The sequence below is a fragment of the Ursus maritimus genome, unplaced genomic scaffold (assembly GCF_017311325.1).
Source record: "Ursus maritimus isolate PB19 unplaced genomic scaffold, ASM1731132v1 scaffold_28, whole genome shotgun sequence".
In the NCBI taxonomy this organism is placed as follows: domain Eukaryota; kingdom Metazoa; phylum Chordata; class Mammalia; order Carnivora; family Ursidae; genus Ursus; species Ursus maritimus.
The window spans coordinates 11,734,362-11,753,110 of NW_024425341.1; the positions used below are offsets into that span (position 1 = coordinate 11,734,362).

An 18,749-nucleotide genomic window follows, 5' to 3' on the forward strand; every position below is an offset into this window, starting at 1 on the left:
TCTCCCTCTCTCCCCTGCTTGTGCTCTCACTATCTCTCTCTCTAATAAATAAAATCTTTAAAAAAAAAAAAAAAAAAGGAACTGACAAAAAGGATTGAAGGAAAAGTGAACAGATCCTAAGAGACTTCTGGGACATCAACAAGCAGAAAAAAGTACAAATTGTGGGAGTCCCAGCAGAAGAGAGAGAGAAAAGGGCAGAGAGCATATTTCAAAAAATAATGACTGAAAACTTCCCTAAGCTGAGGAAAAATATGAATAAAATAAACATCCAAGAAGCTCAATGAACTCAGAGACCCACACTGAGATACTTTATAAATAAACTTTCAAAAGACGAAGAGAATCTTGAAAGCAGCAAGAAGCAAACCAGCACACACAAGGAAGGGATCCTCAAAAAGATAACATTTCTCATCAGAAACTTTAGAGGCCAAGGGCACCTGGTGGCTCAGTCAGTCAAGCATCTGACTCTTGTTTCACCTCAGGTCATGATCTAAGGGTCATGAGATCAATCCCTGTGTCAGGCTCTATGCTCAGCACAGAGTCTGCTTAAGATTCTTTCCCCCTCCATCTCCCTTCCCCTCTACTCTTCCTCCCAACTCGCACTCTCACGTGGGGTGGGAGGGGAGGGGAGGAGGAGGAGGAGAAACTTTAGAAGCCAGAAAGTAGCAGGCTGATATATTCAAAATGCTGAAAGAAAAATCTGTGAACCCAGAATCTTCTATCCAGCAAACCTATCCTTCAAAGGTGAGAAAAAAATTAAGATATTCCCAGATAAAAATAAAAAAGCTGAGGGAGTTCATTACCACTGGATCTACCAGGCAAGAAATGTACAAGGGAGTCCTGCAAGATAACATGAAAGAATCAGTAAGTCAAAGTTAATATGAAGAAATAAAGATCTCACTAAAGGTAAATACTAAATACAAGTGCAATTATAAAAGCTAGTATCACTGCAGCAAAAGTTTGTAACTACACTTTTTGTTCTCTACAGATTTAAGAGACTAATACAATTTTAAAAAGCAATTATCAGTCTAATAATAACTAGTATCACTGTAACTGTTTTGTACCTCCAAATTTTGTCTTCTACATAATTTAAGAGACTAAGAGATTTAAAAGAATTATTAGTGTATGTTTTGGAGCAATGTGTGAAGATGTAATTTTATGACCTTTACCAAAAAAGGGGGTGGGAATGGAGCTGTAAAGGAGTAGAGTTTTAATATGCTACTGAAGTTAGGCTAATAGAAATACAAACCAATACAAATGTTGTAACTTTAGGATGTTAAATATAATCCCCATGGTAACCACAAGGAAAACAGCTAGAGAATATACATGAAGGAAATAAGAAAGGAATTTAAACATTTCAATATTAAAAAAATCAACTGGGTGGCTCAGTTAAGTATCCAACTCCTGATTTCGGCTCAGGTCATGATCTTGGAGTTGTGAGATGGAGCCCCCTTTCCGGCTCCATGCTGGGTGTGGAGCCTGCTTAAGATTCTCTCCCTCTCCCTCTGTCCTTCCCCGCCCCGCCGTCTCTCTCAAAAAAAAAAACAAAAAACAAAAAAACAGAAGCTCTACTAAATACAAAACAGTAACTCAGCAAAAGAACAAAAACGCAAGAAGGCATACAGAAAACTAATAGCAAAATGACATCCCCTCCTAAGTAATTAAAAAGTAAGAAGATTAAAACTCTGCAATCAAAAGACATTCCAGGCAGCCTCACAGCAAGCATCTGAGCCCCTCCAAAACACATCCCCCCACCACCCAGTGGGCAGCTTCCAACGGCACCAGCAATCCACCCCCAAATGGCCCCTACTCTGGGGAGGCCAGCCATGTACACTAGAGTGCCTGCAGCCGTTGCAGCCGGGCCTCTCAGCCAGATGGGTCAAAGCCATCCCCATTCACCAGTGTACCACTAGCAGCTGCCGCCTGGCCTCACAGCCACAAAGGAGGACAGTCCTGCACATCAACAAGTTCACACCAACTGTGGCCCAGACAAAACAGAGTGCACACAGCCCACAAAGGGAATACCCCTGGGGTACCTGCCTCAGGTGATGAGGGGGGTCTACACTGCTGAGGCCCACAAGACACCTTTTACGTAAAACGACTCCTTCAAAACAGGGAAACAGGTGCCTGGGTGGTTCAGTCAGTCAAGCATCTGCCTTCAGTTCAGGTCATGATCCCAGGGTTCTGGGATCGAGCCCCACATGGGGCTCCCTGCTCAGCAGGAGGCCTGCTTCTCCCTCTCCCTCTGCCTGCTGCTCCCTCTGCTTGTACTCTCTCTGTCAAATATATAAAAAATCTTTAAAAAAACAAAAACAAAAACAGGGAAACATAACTGATCTAATATACAGAAACTCACACAGCTAGGCAAAGTAAGGAGAGAGAGGAATATATTCCAGAAGAAAACAAAACAAAAACAAAAAAACAAAAAACCCTAAATGAAATGGAGGTAAGCAATCTACCAAATATGAAGCTCAATGTCATGACCAAAAAAATGTTCATCGAACTCAGAAGAAAAACAGAAGAATACAGTGAGAACTTCAACAAAGAGAAAATTTAAAAAGAGAGCTGAAAAATCAGAACTAAAGAATACAGTAACTGTATGAAAAACACAGTAAACGGAATCAGTTGCAGATCAGATGATACAGAAGAACGGATCAGTGATCCATTAAGACAGGGTAGTAGAAATCACCCAATCAGAACAGCAAAAAGAAAAACAAATCATATATCTAATTAGGGGTTAATATCCCAAATATATAAGGAACTCATGGAACTTAATATTAAAAAACAAACAATTTAAAAATTGGAAGAGGATCTCAATAGACATGTTTCCAAAGAACATGCCTACACATGGCCACAAACATGCTCAACGTCATGATCTGGGAAATGCAAAACCACAATGAGGTATCATCTCACACCTGTCAGGACAGCCATTATTAAAAAGATTAGATGTAACTGTTGGAGAAAATGTGGAGAAAAGGGCAATCTCAGGTACTGTTGGTGGGAATGTAAATTGGTGCAACCACTATGGAAAACAATATAGAAGTGCCTCAAAATATTAAAAATAGAACAACCATATGCTCCAGTAATCCAGTTCTAGTACTTATCCAAAGAAACCGAAAACACTTAACTCAAAAAGATGTATGCATCCCCTTGTACACAGCATTATTCACAATAGCCAAGATACAAAAACAACCCAGTGTCCATTGATGGATAATCGGATAAAGAAAATATGATACACACACACACACACAAATGGAATATTATCTAGCCATAAAAGAAGAAATCTTGCCATCTGTAATAAAATGGATAGACCTTGAGGGCATTATGGTAAGTGAAATAAAGGAGACAAATATGGTATTATCTCATCTTTACGTGGAATCTAAAAAAAAAGAAAAAAGCCCTGGTGGTTGCCAGACACAGCGGGTGTGGGATGGGGGAAATGCATGAAGTAGTCAAAAGGTGCACACCATCAAGTCATGGGGATGTAATGTACAGCATGGTAACTATAATACTGTACTGCATATTTAAAAGCTGTTGAGAGAATAAATTTTGAAAAGTTCTCATCACTAAAAAAAATTTGGTGCTATGGATGGTGACAGATGTTAATCACACTTACTGTGGTGATCATTTCACAATATATGCAAATACTGAACGATTATGTTATACACCTGAAATATACTGTTATATGTTTCAAAACAGAACTGTTAGACTAAAAGAACTCATCAAAGTAGCAGGATACAAGGTGAACACACAAAAATCAGTTGCATTTCTATACACTAACAATGAACGATCTGAATGGAAATTACAGAAAACAATCCTATTCACAAAAGCATCAAAAAGAATAAGATACTTAGGAATTAACTTAAAGAGGTGAAGGACTTGCACCATGAAAACTATAAAACACTGCTGAAAGGGGGTGCCTGGATGGCTCAGTCGGTTAAGCGCCTGCCTTTGGCTCAGGTCATGATCCCAGGGTCCTGAGATTAAGCCCCGCATTGGGCTCCCTGCTCAGCAGGGAGTCTGTTTCCTCCTCTTCCTCTGCCCTTCCCTTTGCTGGTGCTTGCTTTCTTTTTTTTTTTTTTTTTTAATTTAAAAGATTTTATTTATTTGGCAGAGAGAACCAGAGAGCACAAGCTGGGGGAATTGCAGAGGGAGAAGCAGAAGCAGGCTCCCCACTGAGCAGGGAGCCTGATGCAATGTGGGGCTTGATCCCAGGACCCTGGGATCAAAACCTGAGCAAAAGGAAGACACCTAACCGACAGCCACCCAGGCACCCCCCTCTCTTTCTCAAATAAATAAAATCTTAAAAAATAAATAAAAATAAAACACTGCTGAAAAAAATTAGACGACAAAACATGCCAGGTTTACAGATTAAGATGTAGATACTACCCAGGGGCTCCTGGGTGGCACAGCGGTTAAGCGTCTGCCTTCAGCTCAGGGCGTGATCCTGGCGTTATGGGATCAAGCCCCACATCAGGCTCTTCCGCTATGAGCCTGCTTCTTCCTCTCCCACTCCCCCTGCTTGTGTTCCCTCTCTCTCTGGCTGTCTCTCTGTCAAATAAATAAATAAAATCTTTAAAAAAAAAAAAAAAAAAAAAAAAGATGTAGATACTACCCAAAGCGATCTACAGATTCAACGCAATCCCTATCAAAATCCCAATGATGTTTTTTGCAGAAACAGAAAAACCTATCCTAAAATTCATATGGAATCTCAAGGGACTCCAAATAATCAAAACAATCTTGAAAAGGAAGAACAAAGATGGAGGATTTACTTCCTAATTTCAAATCTTCCTACAAATCTACAGTAATTTAAACCGTAGTATTGGCATAAAGACTGTGGTAGAGAGAGCCCAGAAATAAATCGTCACATGTATGGTCAAACGACTTTTGACAAAGGTACCAGGACATTCAATAGGGAAAGGACAATCTTTTCAACACAAAGTGCTAGGAAACTGGATATTCACATACAAAAAATGAAACTTGACCCTTACCTAACATCATATATGAAAATTAACTTGAAATGGATTAAGAGACCTAAATGTAAGATCTAAAACTATAAAACTCTTAAGAAGAAAACTTAGGGCAAAAAGCTTCTAATCTTGGATTTGGCAATTATTTCCTGGAAATGCCACTAAAGGCAACAAAAGGGAAGAAAAAAAAAAAGACAAGTATGACTACACAAAAATTTTAGCATTTGGTACATTAACAGTATCAATGGAGTAGAAAAAAAGGCAGCTCAGAATGGGAGAAAACACTTGCAAATCATGTTTCTAATACGTGATTAATATCCAGAATACATAAAGAACTCCTATGACTCAAGGACAAGTTAAACAACTCAATTCGAAAATAGGCAAAAGATTTGACAGACATTTCTCCAAAGAATATATACAAATAGGCAATAAGTACATGAAAATATCCTCAGTATCACTAATTATCAGGGAAATACAAATCAAAACTACAATGAGATTACACCTCACATCCATTAGAATGGCTACTATAAAAAAAAAAAAATGTTGGCAAGGACACGAAAAATCTGAACCCTTGTGCACTGTTGGCAAGAATATAAAATGGTAAAGCCGCTGTGGAAAACAATACGGTGGTTCCTCAAAAAATTAAAAACAGAATTACCATATTATCCAGCAATTCCACTTCTGTTTACATACCCTAAAAAACGGAAAGCAGAGGGGCACCTGGGTGACTTGGTTAAGCATCTGACTCTTGATTTCAACTCAGGTCAAGATCTCAGGGTCAGGAGATCTGGCCCCGCATCAGGCTCCATGCTCAGCATGAAGTCTATCTGTCCCCCTCCCTCCCCCCACTTGTGTACACTCTCTGAAATAAATAAATAATCTTCTAAAAACTAAATTTAAAAAAAAATTGAAAGCAGAGTCTTGAAGAGAGATTTTTACAAACATGTTAATAGCAGCGTTATCCCCAATAGTTCAAAAGTGGGAGCAACCAAACAGATAAGCAAACTGGTGTATGCATACAATGCAGTATTTCCCGCCTTAAAAAGGAAGGAAATGCTGATGAATGATGCAACATGGAGGAACCTTGAGTATACTGTGCTGGGTGAAATAGGCCAATCACAAGACAATAGTGTATAATTCTACTTATCTGAGTTACTTAGATTAGTCAAAATCACAGAAAGTAGAATGTTGCTTGCTAGGGACTGGCAAATGGGATAAGGAAAGCTGTTTAGTGGATTTAGAGTTTCAGTTTTACAAAATGTAAAAGTTCTGGATTATCTCTTGCAAGACAATGTGAATACACTTAACACTAATGAACTGTACTCTTACACATGCTTAATATGTCAAACTTTACCTTATGTGATAGTTTTCACTACAATTTTTAAAAAAAAATTTTAACTAAAAACCAACCCTGATGAGTAGCTCATTCAACACATACCTTAAAAATAAATCCTATTTCAAATCTGAAGAGTATTCTGCTTCAGGTAATGGCCAAGTCCCTCCTAAGTTTTGTTTTGTTTTTTAGAGAAAACTTACTATAAACTCTGGATATTTTCAAAAGAGTTCAAAGAACAAAAAAGATGTATTATATGTCACCCACTGCAAAGAAGACGAAGTTTAGAGTTTGAGTCTAGCCAAGATAACTGCCCATTTGTACATAAAAACCATCAAAAACACTCTGGAGAAATATTACAGAAGCCTGACTCCTTATTACACATTAATTCGCAATATTAAAGACTCAACAGAAATTAGACACACCAAGCAACAGGAAAACATGACCCATACTCAAGAGACAAAGTGGAGACCACCTGGAAAACAGGCTTATAATGAATGGGAAAAAAAAATCTCAGCAAAGAAACAAAACATAAAAAGGAATGAAAAGTCTAGAACTGAAAAATGCTACCTCTAAAACAGAAAATTCACCAGTGGGAATTCACAACAAATTAGAGGTAAAGAAGAAAAGTCCATGAACTTGACAATACATCAAAATAAAACAGAACAAAAAAACCTGAAAAAAAATGAACAGAGCCTCAATGACTTGTAGGATAACACGTGTCACTAATTACCAAGAAGTACAGGAGAGAAAGGAGCAAGTTTTACTCCACAGGTAACAACACAAATGAACCATCAACAATTAACATCAACCGTGAAGAATAGAGACTAGCAGCCTTTCCAATTGAGTTCCAACTTTAAACTGGAAATGTAATCTGCATGGCTTTCTCTGATAGCCTTTTAGGAATTAAAAGAGCCAGATTATCTATCAGTCAATGCTTTCATGTTTAATACCTCTGGCTCCTCAGGTTAGCACTGTCTACGAGCATTGTTGAAGCAGCTCTTGTATACAAACCTAACAACTTCTAAGACTAATGACTTTGAGAAAAACTTTCCAGAAATATTCTGAAGACGCGATCTTACCAAAAACAACACAAAAGGGAGCTGTCAAAGTTACACAAAAATGGCTGCGCTCTGTCCTGCTCTGTAGCACAGGACCCAAATTTGAAATCTTCAACTGACTCACCACAACCCCAAGTATATATAATGGAAACTTTAAAAATAAAAATTTAAAAACACTTGCTGTTTTCTTAAAACAAGACATTATTAATTCAAATTATACTAAGGCATAGAAAGAAAAGAGAGGTTACCTTGACCGCTTTCTGGGAATTGGGGAGTCCTTCCTCTATGTCTTCTAAAAGAATTCCTCCTAAGCCTCGCTGGTCATGCTTATCTAACAGCCTAAGCAGGGCTTTCTTATCTTTCAAGTTGTATTTGGGCTTGAAGGCATACTTCCCATCTATTACTTCAATTTTGGGGTTATTGACTAATGCCTGTAACAGTGACACAATTTGGATATATTAACAAAAGGAAACCCCATACACACCTTAAATTCTACTAATTATTTTTAAAATATCGATACCCAATACAATTGTAAATTAAAAGTATTTCGTGAATACCAACTAACAGAACTAAAATACTGGACATCAGGATCCAAAAATCAGTAAGTAGAGATCAGCATGTTGCTCACATTTTATAAAAGAAACTTTTTATTATTAAATTCTTTAGATGAGAAAAACCATTTTATCACGACTGATTTGAAGAAACTGTACCCATATTCTTTTGAAAATAAAAGATAAAAAAGAATAAATGCCAATTAATATTAACAGACAAAGTGAACTGGGTATTGCCTACCCCACCCTCAGAGTATAGTTTATCACATACTGGCATTATGTGTGAAACATAACCCTGGGATAAATATACCAAGTCTGCCCCGCCTGGTAACAAATGGCACCTACAGGTGTGGAAGGAACTGAAAAGCACCAAACTAGTGCATATAAGAAATTTACCTATAATGGCAGCTTGAGAATGAAACTGAGTAGGAATGCAGGAATTACTGAATATAAATCTATTCCTAGTCAGTTCTGCTGTACAGCTACTACCAGAAGGAAAGCTCTTCAAGGAAGAGCTACCCTATTTATTTTCTTCTGCAGCTGCCAGCCTGACCCTGGAAAGGAGAAAGAGAAGAAACATAGAAGAAAGGAGGGAGAACAGAATAGTAATAAAAATAATTTTTAACTAATGTTGGTAGTCTATGAAATTTGAGGATTAAGTAAAGCAACAGAATCTCAATGTGGATTACAACTATTTGTATATTACTAATACGATGAACTATAATATTAACTGTTGATTTTGTATTACAAAAATCAAGAACAATATTTTGCTCAGTAAAATTATTGAATTACATTTTAGGAGTTTTACATTTGATCTTAGACTACAACAATGGTCACAGAAAATATACTTCTTAACCGTCATTTCATATTTAAATAGAAAAGATGGAAATATGTGAATTTAAAATGCTGTTCATTTCCAAATTAGCAGAGTCAGTGATTATTGTGGGGTTTCTTTTCTTCCAATGATGTGTGTACACACACACTGTAAGGATAAGTTTTCCAAGTAATCTGTCAGAAGCAGTAACATCACCATCAAGTCATAATAGCAGTAGGAGTCTATTAAATATCTCACTACCCCTACACTACCTCATGGTTTAAATGTTCTAAAACAGGGGCGCCTGGGTGGCTCAGTCGTTAAGCGTCTGCCTTCGGCTCAGGGCATGATCCTAGCATTCTGGGATCGAGCCCCACATCAGGCTCCTCTGCTGGGAGCCTGCTTCTTCCTCTCCCACTCCCCCTGCTTGTGTTCCCTCTCTCGCTGGCTGTCTCTCTCTCTGTCAAATAAGTAAATAAAATCTTTAATAAATAAATAAATATTCTAAAAATAAAAACAATACAACTCTAAATTAAGCAATTAAAAAAGTATCAATTATTCCGTAAAAACTTAAATGGAACTAGTACAATGACTGATTTTCTTTATATTTTTTTATGCTAAGTCTTTGACATTTTAAATAGATACATAAGTTAAGAAAGTCAACAAATCAAACCACCTTAAAAAATGTGTATGTTTAAAAAACAAAAACAAAGACCCTATACCAATTCTTTTAAGAAAAAATAAAAAATAATTACCAGATTTCAGTATATTAAAAACCTTAGTTATAGCAAATATTTCATGGTAACTAGTTTTTTAACTCCATTTTAAACCTATTCTTACCTCTGTCATTAGCCATTGTTTCTGCTTAAGTCCTATATCTAAATGTTGTGTTTCATCCAAAATTTCTTCTAAAGTGAGAGGATGTGTATCTCCTCGCTGATGCCGTGTCTATTGAGGGAAGAAGTTGTTATTAGGAGACAGTTTTAAAATGCTAGATGCATTTAGTAATAAGTATACAAGCAAGTATTAAGTAACAGATACAAGCAAGTGAATCTTTCAGGAATGTAGAACATGTATTATTTGAGGCAATACAATTATAGTGATGAAGAGAATGGATGAAGAGAATCAGAACCAAGTTCAAACTCGTAGCTCTATAAAATCAAATGATAAACAGAGAAAAAATATCTTCAACTCATATCACAAACAGCTAATCTTCCTAATAAATTTTTTTCTAAGACTTTATTTGAGAGAGAGAGCGAGCAAGTACAAGAAGGGGGAGCGGCAGGCACAAGGAGAAGCAGACACCCAACTGAGCAAAGAGCCCCTATGTGGGGCTCGATCCCAGGACTCTGGGATCATGACCTGAGCTGAAGGCAGAAGCTTAACCAACTGAGCCACTCAGACGCCCCTCTTCCTAATATTTTAACAGCCCCAAAAACCTAAGAGGAAAATGACCTAAAGACAGGAACACATAAGTCATAGAAAAGGAAGAGGTGCCTGGGTGGCTCAGTCAGTTAAGCTTCCAACTCTTGATTGCAGTTCAGGTCATGGTCTCAAGGTCTTGAGATCAAGCCCCACATCAGTCTCCGCACTCAGCAGGAGTCTGCCTGAGATTCTCTCTCCCTCTCTGCCCCTCCCCCCTGCTCACGCACTCTCTAAAATGAATAAATCTTTAAAAAAAAAAAATCACAGAGGGGCGCCTCAGTGGCACTGTCAATTTAAGTGTTCAACTCTTGCTTTCGGCTCAAGTCATGATCTCATGGGTCGTGGGATCAGCCCCATGTGGGGCTCTGTGCGCAGTAGGGAGTCTGCTTGAAGATCCTCCACCTCTGCCCCTCTCTCTGCTCATGCACTCTTTAAAATACTCTTTTTTAAAAAATGAAAAATGGACCTCTGTTATTATACAAAGTAAATTTTATCAAAATTTTAATATACATGAGTTTTTCTAATCAACTGTGTGCTAATAATTGTGATAGTACTTAGAACTTTAGAGTCACAAGAAAAAAAAAAAAAGAAAAAAATGTTTAAGATTTTATTTATTTGACAGAGAGAGAGACAGCCAGCGAGAGAGGGAGCAGAAGCAGGGGGAGTGGGAGAGGAAGAAACAGGCTTCCCGTTGAGCAGGGAGCCCAATGCGGGGCTCAATCCCAGGACCCCCGGATCACACCCTGAGCCAAAGGCAGACACTTAACGACTGCACCACTCAGGCGCCCCAAGAAAAACATTTCTAACATATATATATTAATGTGGCAAAAATGTCTGATAGATGATGATTAAAATATTTTCAAGCATGGGGTGCCTGGGTGGTTCAGTCGGTTAAGTGGCTGCCTTTGGCTCAGGTCATGATCTCAGGGTCCTGATCTTCCTCTGCCCTCCCACACTGTTTGTGCTCTCACTCTCTCAAATAAATAAAATCTTTAAAAACATATTTTCGGACATAAAAGTACATAACATTAGGCTAAAATGCAGTGGAAGTAACAGAACAGACTTACAAACTCAAAAGGAAAATAATTAAAATTTCCAATCATGTTTTTTATAATTTTTTTTAAGATTTATTTGTTCTAGAGAGAGTGCGCACACACGTGGGGGGGGGGTCTAAAGCAGACTCCGCACTGAGCACAGAGCCCAATGTGGAGCTCGATCTCACACCTTGAGATCACGACCTGAGCCAATGCCAAGAGTCAGTCACCCAACCGCCTGTGCCACCCAGAAGCAGTTTTTATATTTTTAATAAATAATGGGATTTAGATCCCCTTAGATAAATGCAAAAGAGGTATTTTGTTGAAATATTACAATATGCCAGAAATTCCAACCTTTGTCACTATCTCAACTCTTGCTGAAAAACTGTCAAATTTAAATATGTGCAAAGTGATACACAATTTCTCAAAACTGTTCCAGGAAATAATTGAGCACAAATTTGAAGATCACCGGCCTAAAGAAAGTTCTGAAAGTAAGGATCATCTAGATTAGTGAAGACTGAATTAACAGAGTAGCAAAAACATGGCATTTGGGAGCGCCTGGGTGGCTCAGTCATTAAGCATCTGCCTTCGGCTCAGGTCATGATCCCAGGGTCCTGGGATCGAGCTCCGCATTGGGCTCCCTGCTCAACGGGAAGCCTGCTTCTCCGTCTCCCACTCCCCCTGCTTGTGTTCCTTCTCTCGCTGCCTCTTTCTCTGTCAAATAAATAAAATCTTTTAAAAAAAAACAAGCCAAAACAAACAAACAAACATGACATTTGAATGTCAATCTTCTTCAAGAGACTAACAGCCGTGAAGGCATACTTTTTTCTGGGCAGTCCCACCAACAGTGCTATAACTAGCATATAGTAGGGTTTAATAATTGCTTACCATATGGGGGAATGGGTGGATGGATGAATGAACAGGGAATATGTGTCAAAGTGTATTACTTGATAATGGGAAATTATAAACTAACAGATTTCTACTACAAATCAAATACAAACTAAAGATTTGAGAAACAGCCAGACACTAAGCCTCTTATATTACAAAAGCCCTAACATAAAAACTTGATTTACATTTTAAGCAGTATGTAGCTGATATCTGAAATAACAAATACAGCACTTTGACTTTTTTCAAGAGATACAACTAGTAACTAAACAGGAATGAGTTTGGCAGAAGGGGGCAAATCTGAAATTATTTAGCCATTTAGCTATAAATGAAATTTCACTTTAATAAGTTAGGATTCAGAGTCTTCAGTAAAGCCAAACGCCATATCATCAAAATTTCAAAACTTACTTCAAAAAATAATATATCTTCCATCAAATCTTAAATTCTAAGTCTTTTGTGAGTCAATGTTTTCCTAAGACCTTCAGTAATTCTCTAGTTTTCTCCTCCAAAGATGCAAAAAAAACTATCACCACCATATGCCTCAACTCTGTAGTTTTTACTTTTCACATCAGCGGAAGTAACAACCTGCAAATCACTCACCTCTTCCCACTAGTTTTGCCAGCAAGTATTGAGTCATTAAGAAGTTACTGTACCTACTGCCTGGGCATAATTTATAAGTAAAATGGTGGGCTTAAATTGTATACTTGAATTAATGGAAATTAAATATACTTAAGTGACTCACTGCAGTGCTAATTTGATATAATGTAAAAGGCTTGAAGCATTACGTATTTTTTTTAGTTTTATTGAGATGTAATAGGGATACAACAGACTGCACATACTGAAACATACGATTTGATAAACTGTGATATGTATATACAAATTTATTTCTGAAACTCCAACTCTTTTCCTCTGCCAAAAAGTTAAACAGGATGGGCGCCTGGGTGGCTCAGTGGGTTAAGCGTCTGCCTTTGGCTCGGGTCGTGATTCCAGGGTCCTGGGATCAAGTCCCGCAACAGGCTCCCTGCTCTGCACGCAGGGAGCCTGCTTCTCTCTCTGCCTCTGCCCGTCTCTCATGAATACATAAATAAAATCTTAAAAAAAAAAAAAAAAAAAGGCTAAATCGGATGTGTGTTATTTAAGAAAAGTACTTACCTTCATGTAATTCACAATCTTAGCAAGAACACCAAACTTATATCCAGAGCTTCCTGACAGAGCTTTCAAGTTAAATGATCCATTGCTATGATCTGGAAATGAGGTTCAAAAAACAATTATAACATTGTCATATTAGATCTGATTATGACTTTAAGGCAGCTAAGATGATTTTTAACTCTAGTAAAATACTAAGTCTACCCTGTAAAATTTTGGTGAAACTTCAAGTCTTTGAGTATATAATAAACTTATCAATTTTCCCACCAAGGATAGGAACAAAGTATAAATAATTCAAAAGCATTAAAATACATTTCTTCTGGGGGCGCCTGGGTGGCTCAGCCAGTGAAGCATCTGACTCGATCTCAGGGTTGTGAGTTCAAGCCCCACATTGGGCAGGAGCCTACTTAAAAAAAAAAGTAAAATACATTTCTTCTGTAAGTACCTTTGTCTCACTGTTCCCTTAATTATGATTAGATTTATCCCCAAGATTAGAAGCATGGCTTTTTAAGCAAGAGGACAATACAAGTCTCAAACTGATCCACAGAGCTTTTCTAACAGACTTAAAACCATGAGAAAGGAGTCAATTACTTCCAAGAGATAAAAAGTTCCATTTATCACCTATTACATCAATTTCTGCCTCTCAACTTAAAACAAATGGGAATAGGAATTAATAAAGGAAATGATACCATAACTAGTTAAACTTTAGAGATTAATTAGGGAAAAAAATTATTTTAAAAAAGGAAAAAATTCATAGGCACTGCCACTGCATAAACATGGCTGCTTAAAAAAGGATGACAGTTCGAAACAAGGAGAAATCTGTATAGAAGACAATTTGTTTCAGAACTTGTATCATTTTGTTGCATTTTATAGGCAGAAATCCTAATGCTATCATGAATCACAAGTGCATTCCATTAGTCATAAGGAGGAACAGTTAAAAAAAAAATTCATAAATACTAGAAAAACATTCCAGAAGTACACATTCTATTAACAAATCATCAACTCAGATATATTAAGTTCCCCTGTGGCTGCTGATCCACAATGGAAGAGGTTAAAAATAAAAGGTGGGGAGGTTATCTCTGGCACTAGCTTGGTAATAATAATTGAAACAAAAGAATGCATTAGAACAATGCAAGTCAAATGTAACAACTGTCAGAGATCCAAAAGAATAGCTTTCAGATGGCAACATAATACTTCTTCCAGATTAGTTTATGAAAAGACTACTAAATATGCTTTTTGGTTTTTGTTTCTGTTTTGTTGTTTTGAGACTAAAATGGGACTTCAGGGGTGCCTGGGTGGCTCAGTTATTAAGTATCTGCCTTCAGCTCGGTAGTGATCCCACAGTCCTGGGATCGAGCTCAGCGGGGGGGGGGCCTGCTTCTCCCTCTCCCACTTCCCTTGCTTGTGTTCCCTCTCTCGCTGTGTCTCTTTCTGTCAAATAAATGGATAAAATCTTTAAAAATTAATTACAGAAAAAATAAAATGAGACTTGATAGGCAGTTTTCCTTTAAGAATCAGTTATAATTTTGACAGCAACCTAATCGGCACATTATAGCCTACTATGTTTCCAAAAGTAATCTCATGGATACCTTACAGATATGCTTTCACATTATTTCAATTATGAAACACTACCTGTGGGTCATTTTCCCAAGGTGTTCAGCACACTTTAACAATAAAAGTAACATTTACTGAATGCTTATTATTTGCCATGTGCCATGCTAAATATTTTCTCATTTATTCCCTCTGAAAAACCCTATTTAAGAGGTAACATTGTCCCCTTTAAAACATAAGAAAAGTGAGAGTACTAAGTAGAAGAATACAGATTCAAATTCAGTTGTGAACTCTGATACAGCCTTGTATAAGAATCATTAACTAGGGGCGCCTGGGTGGCTCAGTCAGTTAAGCGTCTGCCTTTCGGCTCAGGTCATGATCCCAGGGTCCTGGGTTCGAGCCCCACATCAGGCTCCCTGCTCAGCAGAGAGCCTGCTTCTCCTTCCCCCTCTGCCTGCCGCTCCCCCGCCTGTGCTCTTTCTGTCAAATAAATAAAATCTTTTTTAAAAAGAATCATAAACTAGTCTTTAGTACAGACTATTCCATCTGAAATTGGCTATTATTTTGTCGGAGTATAAAAATTCATAAATGCAGATATAATGTTTTCTTGTTTAACTTTAGTAAAATATTAAATTTATCCTATATGCCTATATAAACAACTAACTGGGAACATTATGAAAAGCAGATGACACTATGTTAAGGATAGGCACTATATAACACTCAATCATGAACTACATGCAGTTTTATCTATCATGGAGTCTTGAACATTTAGCTCAATGCCAGGCAGAGTAAACACTAAGTAAGTATTAGCTGAATGAACAAAGATAGTAACAGTATTTCTATGTACCCCTTTATGGTCCAAAAACTAATATGCTAGTTTATCTATAATTTTAAAAAATAGTGTGGTGGCACCTGGGTGGCTCAGTCAGTTGAGTGTCCGACTCTTGATTTTGGCTCAGGTCATGATCTCAGGGTCATGGGATCAAGTCCTGCATTGGGCTCTGCTCTCAGTGCAGAGTCTGCTTGAGATTCTTTCCCCCTCCCTCTCCCTACTCCCTCTGCTCCTCCACCCACTCGCACTCTCTCTCCCTTTAATAAATAAAATCTTTTTTTAAAAAATGTAAACTATAAAGTCTGCACAGCAAGCATTTACCCAGTCTGCTGCTGCTGTAATAGCCACTCCATAATTTTTTTTTTTAAAGATTTTATTTATTTGACAGAGAGATAGCCAGCAAGAGAGGGAACACAAGCAGGGGGAGTGGGAGAGGATGAAGCAGGCTCCCAGCAGAGGAGCCTGATGTGGGGCTCGATCCCAGAATGCTGGGATCACGCCCTGAGGCGAAGGCAGACGCTTAACAACTGAGCCACCCAGGCGCGCCCCCCCCCTCCATAATTTAAAACCTTGATTGTTATGCTTGGACCACACACAACTCTAAATAATAATCCATAAATAAAAATATTCTATCTTCAAACATTCAGTTGAGGATTCTTTTTCCATTTTTTAAAAAAATTTTTGAGGGGCACCTGAGTGGCACAGTCAGTTGAGTGCTGATTCTTGGTTTGGGCTCAGATTATGATCTCGGGGTCAGGGATCGAGCCCTGCCTCAGGCTCCATGTGGAGTCTACCTGACATCATCTCTCCCTCCATTCCTCCCACTCGTGCTCTAAAATAAATTTTGAAAGAAATTTTAAAAAATTTTCTTTTGAGTACAGTTGACACACAATGTTACACTAGTTTCAGGTGTACAACATAGTCATTCAACTTCTCTATACATTATGCTATCTCACAAGTGTAGCTGCTATCTATCACCATACAACACTATTACAATACCATTAACTATATTCTCTATGCTGTACCTTTGATTCCTTTGTTACCATTTAAATGTCACAGATTGCTTTTTAATGTCAGTGGTATACCTACCAAAACTAACCCTCTCCCAACTAGTAGAGCTGAAAACCTTTCTTCTCCCTTAGAATTTCTCCTAAATCAAACCACCACATGGAAATAATCACTACCAGAGGACAAGATTTACATATAACACAAGTATGGAAAGAAAATATCATCTGTGAGATTTTATGCCCACTTCCTAGAGGAAATATCAAGCTGGTAAACCTGGGCTGTTTGTTTCCTAGGTTACTACATCTCTCGACATTACCTTTTAGCCCTAGCAGGAAATACTCACTGAAGGATCTGAAATTTTATGGTTAAACACTAAGGAATCATCAGTTTGTTACTAACTCAAATTCCTTTGCAGAAATTTAGTTTAAGGACAAAAAAATAAGGCAAGAAAAAGAGGTGACAGTTGATATCCTAGACAGCTCTATTCAAGTTTATGAATGATTTACACTTAAGGGTGGCAGGACTTAATGCAAATGAACGAAGAGGAAACTGTCAGCTGCATTGTGGTTCAACCAATAGAAGCACAGCTCCATCTTGGATGTGCACTGGACTGCATTACAAACAGACGATACCATCGCTTCAACAGCAGCCTTCAGACAAGAGGTAGGTTTATACGATCTCTTTCATTTAGTAATACATGTCCTTATAATGTAATATAAAAATATTTTACCATAAAAAGCAGAAAGCTTTGTTCCTACGAAAGACCAAAAAAAAAAAACAATGTATTCATTTCACTGCTTGGTAGGATTTTATTATGAAAATGTGAAGACTGCCTTGTGCTATTTGATAAGCACCCTTACCATCTGTGCCTTATGGAAAATTCATGAGATTTTCTATGAACCTGATCTATATCCAGACCTTAGAGTAAACCATAAGCATTTAATATTAAGTGCTTATTTGCTAATTTATTTTTTTCCGAGCTATTTCATTTCAGCAGTTTGGACTGCCTTAACAAAGGATTTTTCTTAAAGAAAAATCTAGACTAAAAGCAAATCCTGGACTAAAGCTTTCTGATTATATGTGCAAATTATATTGGCTGGTAAAAAGCAGTTACTTACAGGAAAGTTTGTTATATTTTAACAAATGAGAAAATAGTTCAAAACTGTTTGACTTTGAGTATAGATGCAGAGAATGCCAAGAAATTGTAACAACTGTGATTTTTACATAAAAATAAGACCATAAAGGTATCATTAAATAGGCTGCATTATACTATAGCCAAAGAGGTTATCAGTAGAGCTTCAGACTTTCCTAACATTTTAACTAAAATAATTCCTTATGGTTAAATTTTAAAATCTATATTACTATAATATACAAGCCATTCTATTATTAAATGATAACCCTCTTTAATAGCCTTTCATTTTTCATATGCCACAAAATATTCATAACCATATTTCAATATGTTAAAATTATTCTTCAACTGATTCCTCAAAAAAAAAAAAGAGAGCGAGTCTTTTTGATAAACTACATTTTAAAATAAAAATATGTTTTAAGAAGAACTGGTTAAAGGAGGAAGATATGGTACCTTTCAAGGTAGGTAATAAGATCACTTTCATGGCTCAGAGTAACTATTCATGTCTACTAAAAATTAGTATCAACTACTGTCCAAATTTCTAATTTTATAATAGTCGAGCATGAAAATATCATTTAGTAGATGCCGAAGTTCCAGGATATTACCCACACATACTGACCTAAAGATCCAACTTCTGACTTTTTCTTTGCTGATAAATCTATTTAAATTGTAAAAGACTATTTTTGTAATTTTTATTCCTTCTATTTCTTATTCAGCATTCAGCCAGCATAAGCAAAGCATCCTTCACAAAGCCTAAAGGTTGCTGTAAGAGGATGATAGATCTCCCCAGGTTCAGAACAATGGGGTTAATTACCTAGAAAATATTCCTGCTTGCTGTACAAAGTATGGGAGCCAAAAAAAGGCTCAGATAAATAAAAACAACCTTGTCAAATAAAACAGTTAACTTGTTACTGAAATTTCAGGTAAACTGTAAACAGAAAAAGCCCTACCACCCCCATTATTAGCACTATAATCAGCCTACATCTTACTGGTGATATATTTAGAGTTAGCAC

General features: G+C 37.3%; 1 protein-coding gene across 1 annotated transcript in view; it reads right to left on the reverse strand.

Annotated features, from left to right (window-relative positions):
* The window catches only part of GTF2E2 (general transcription factor IIE subunit 2), a 57,456-nt gene that overhangs the window by 20,831 nt on the left and 17,876 nt on the right, over positions 1-18,749 (reverse strand). Inside the window, exons 3-5 of the mRNA XM_008686569.2 lie at positions 13,223-13,314; positions 9,567-9,674; positions 7,610-7,792 (exon numbers count right to left, since the gene is read on the reverse strand). Of these exons, the coding sequence (XP_008684791.1) occupies positions 7,610-7,792; positions 9,567-9,674; positions 13,223-13,314 (383 nt within the window). The remainder of the gene's footprint in view (positions 1-7,609; positions 7,793-9,566; positions 9,675-13,222; positions 13,315-18,749) is intronic.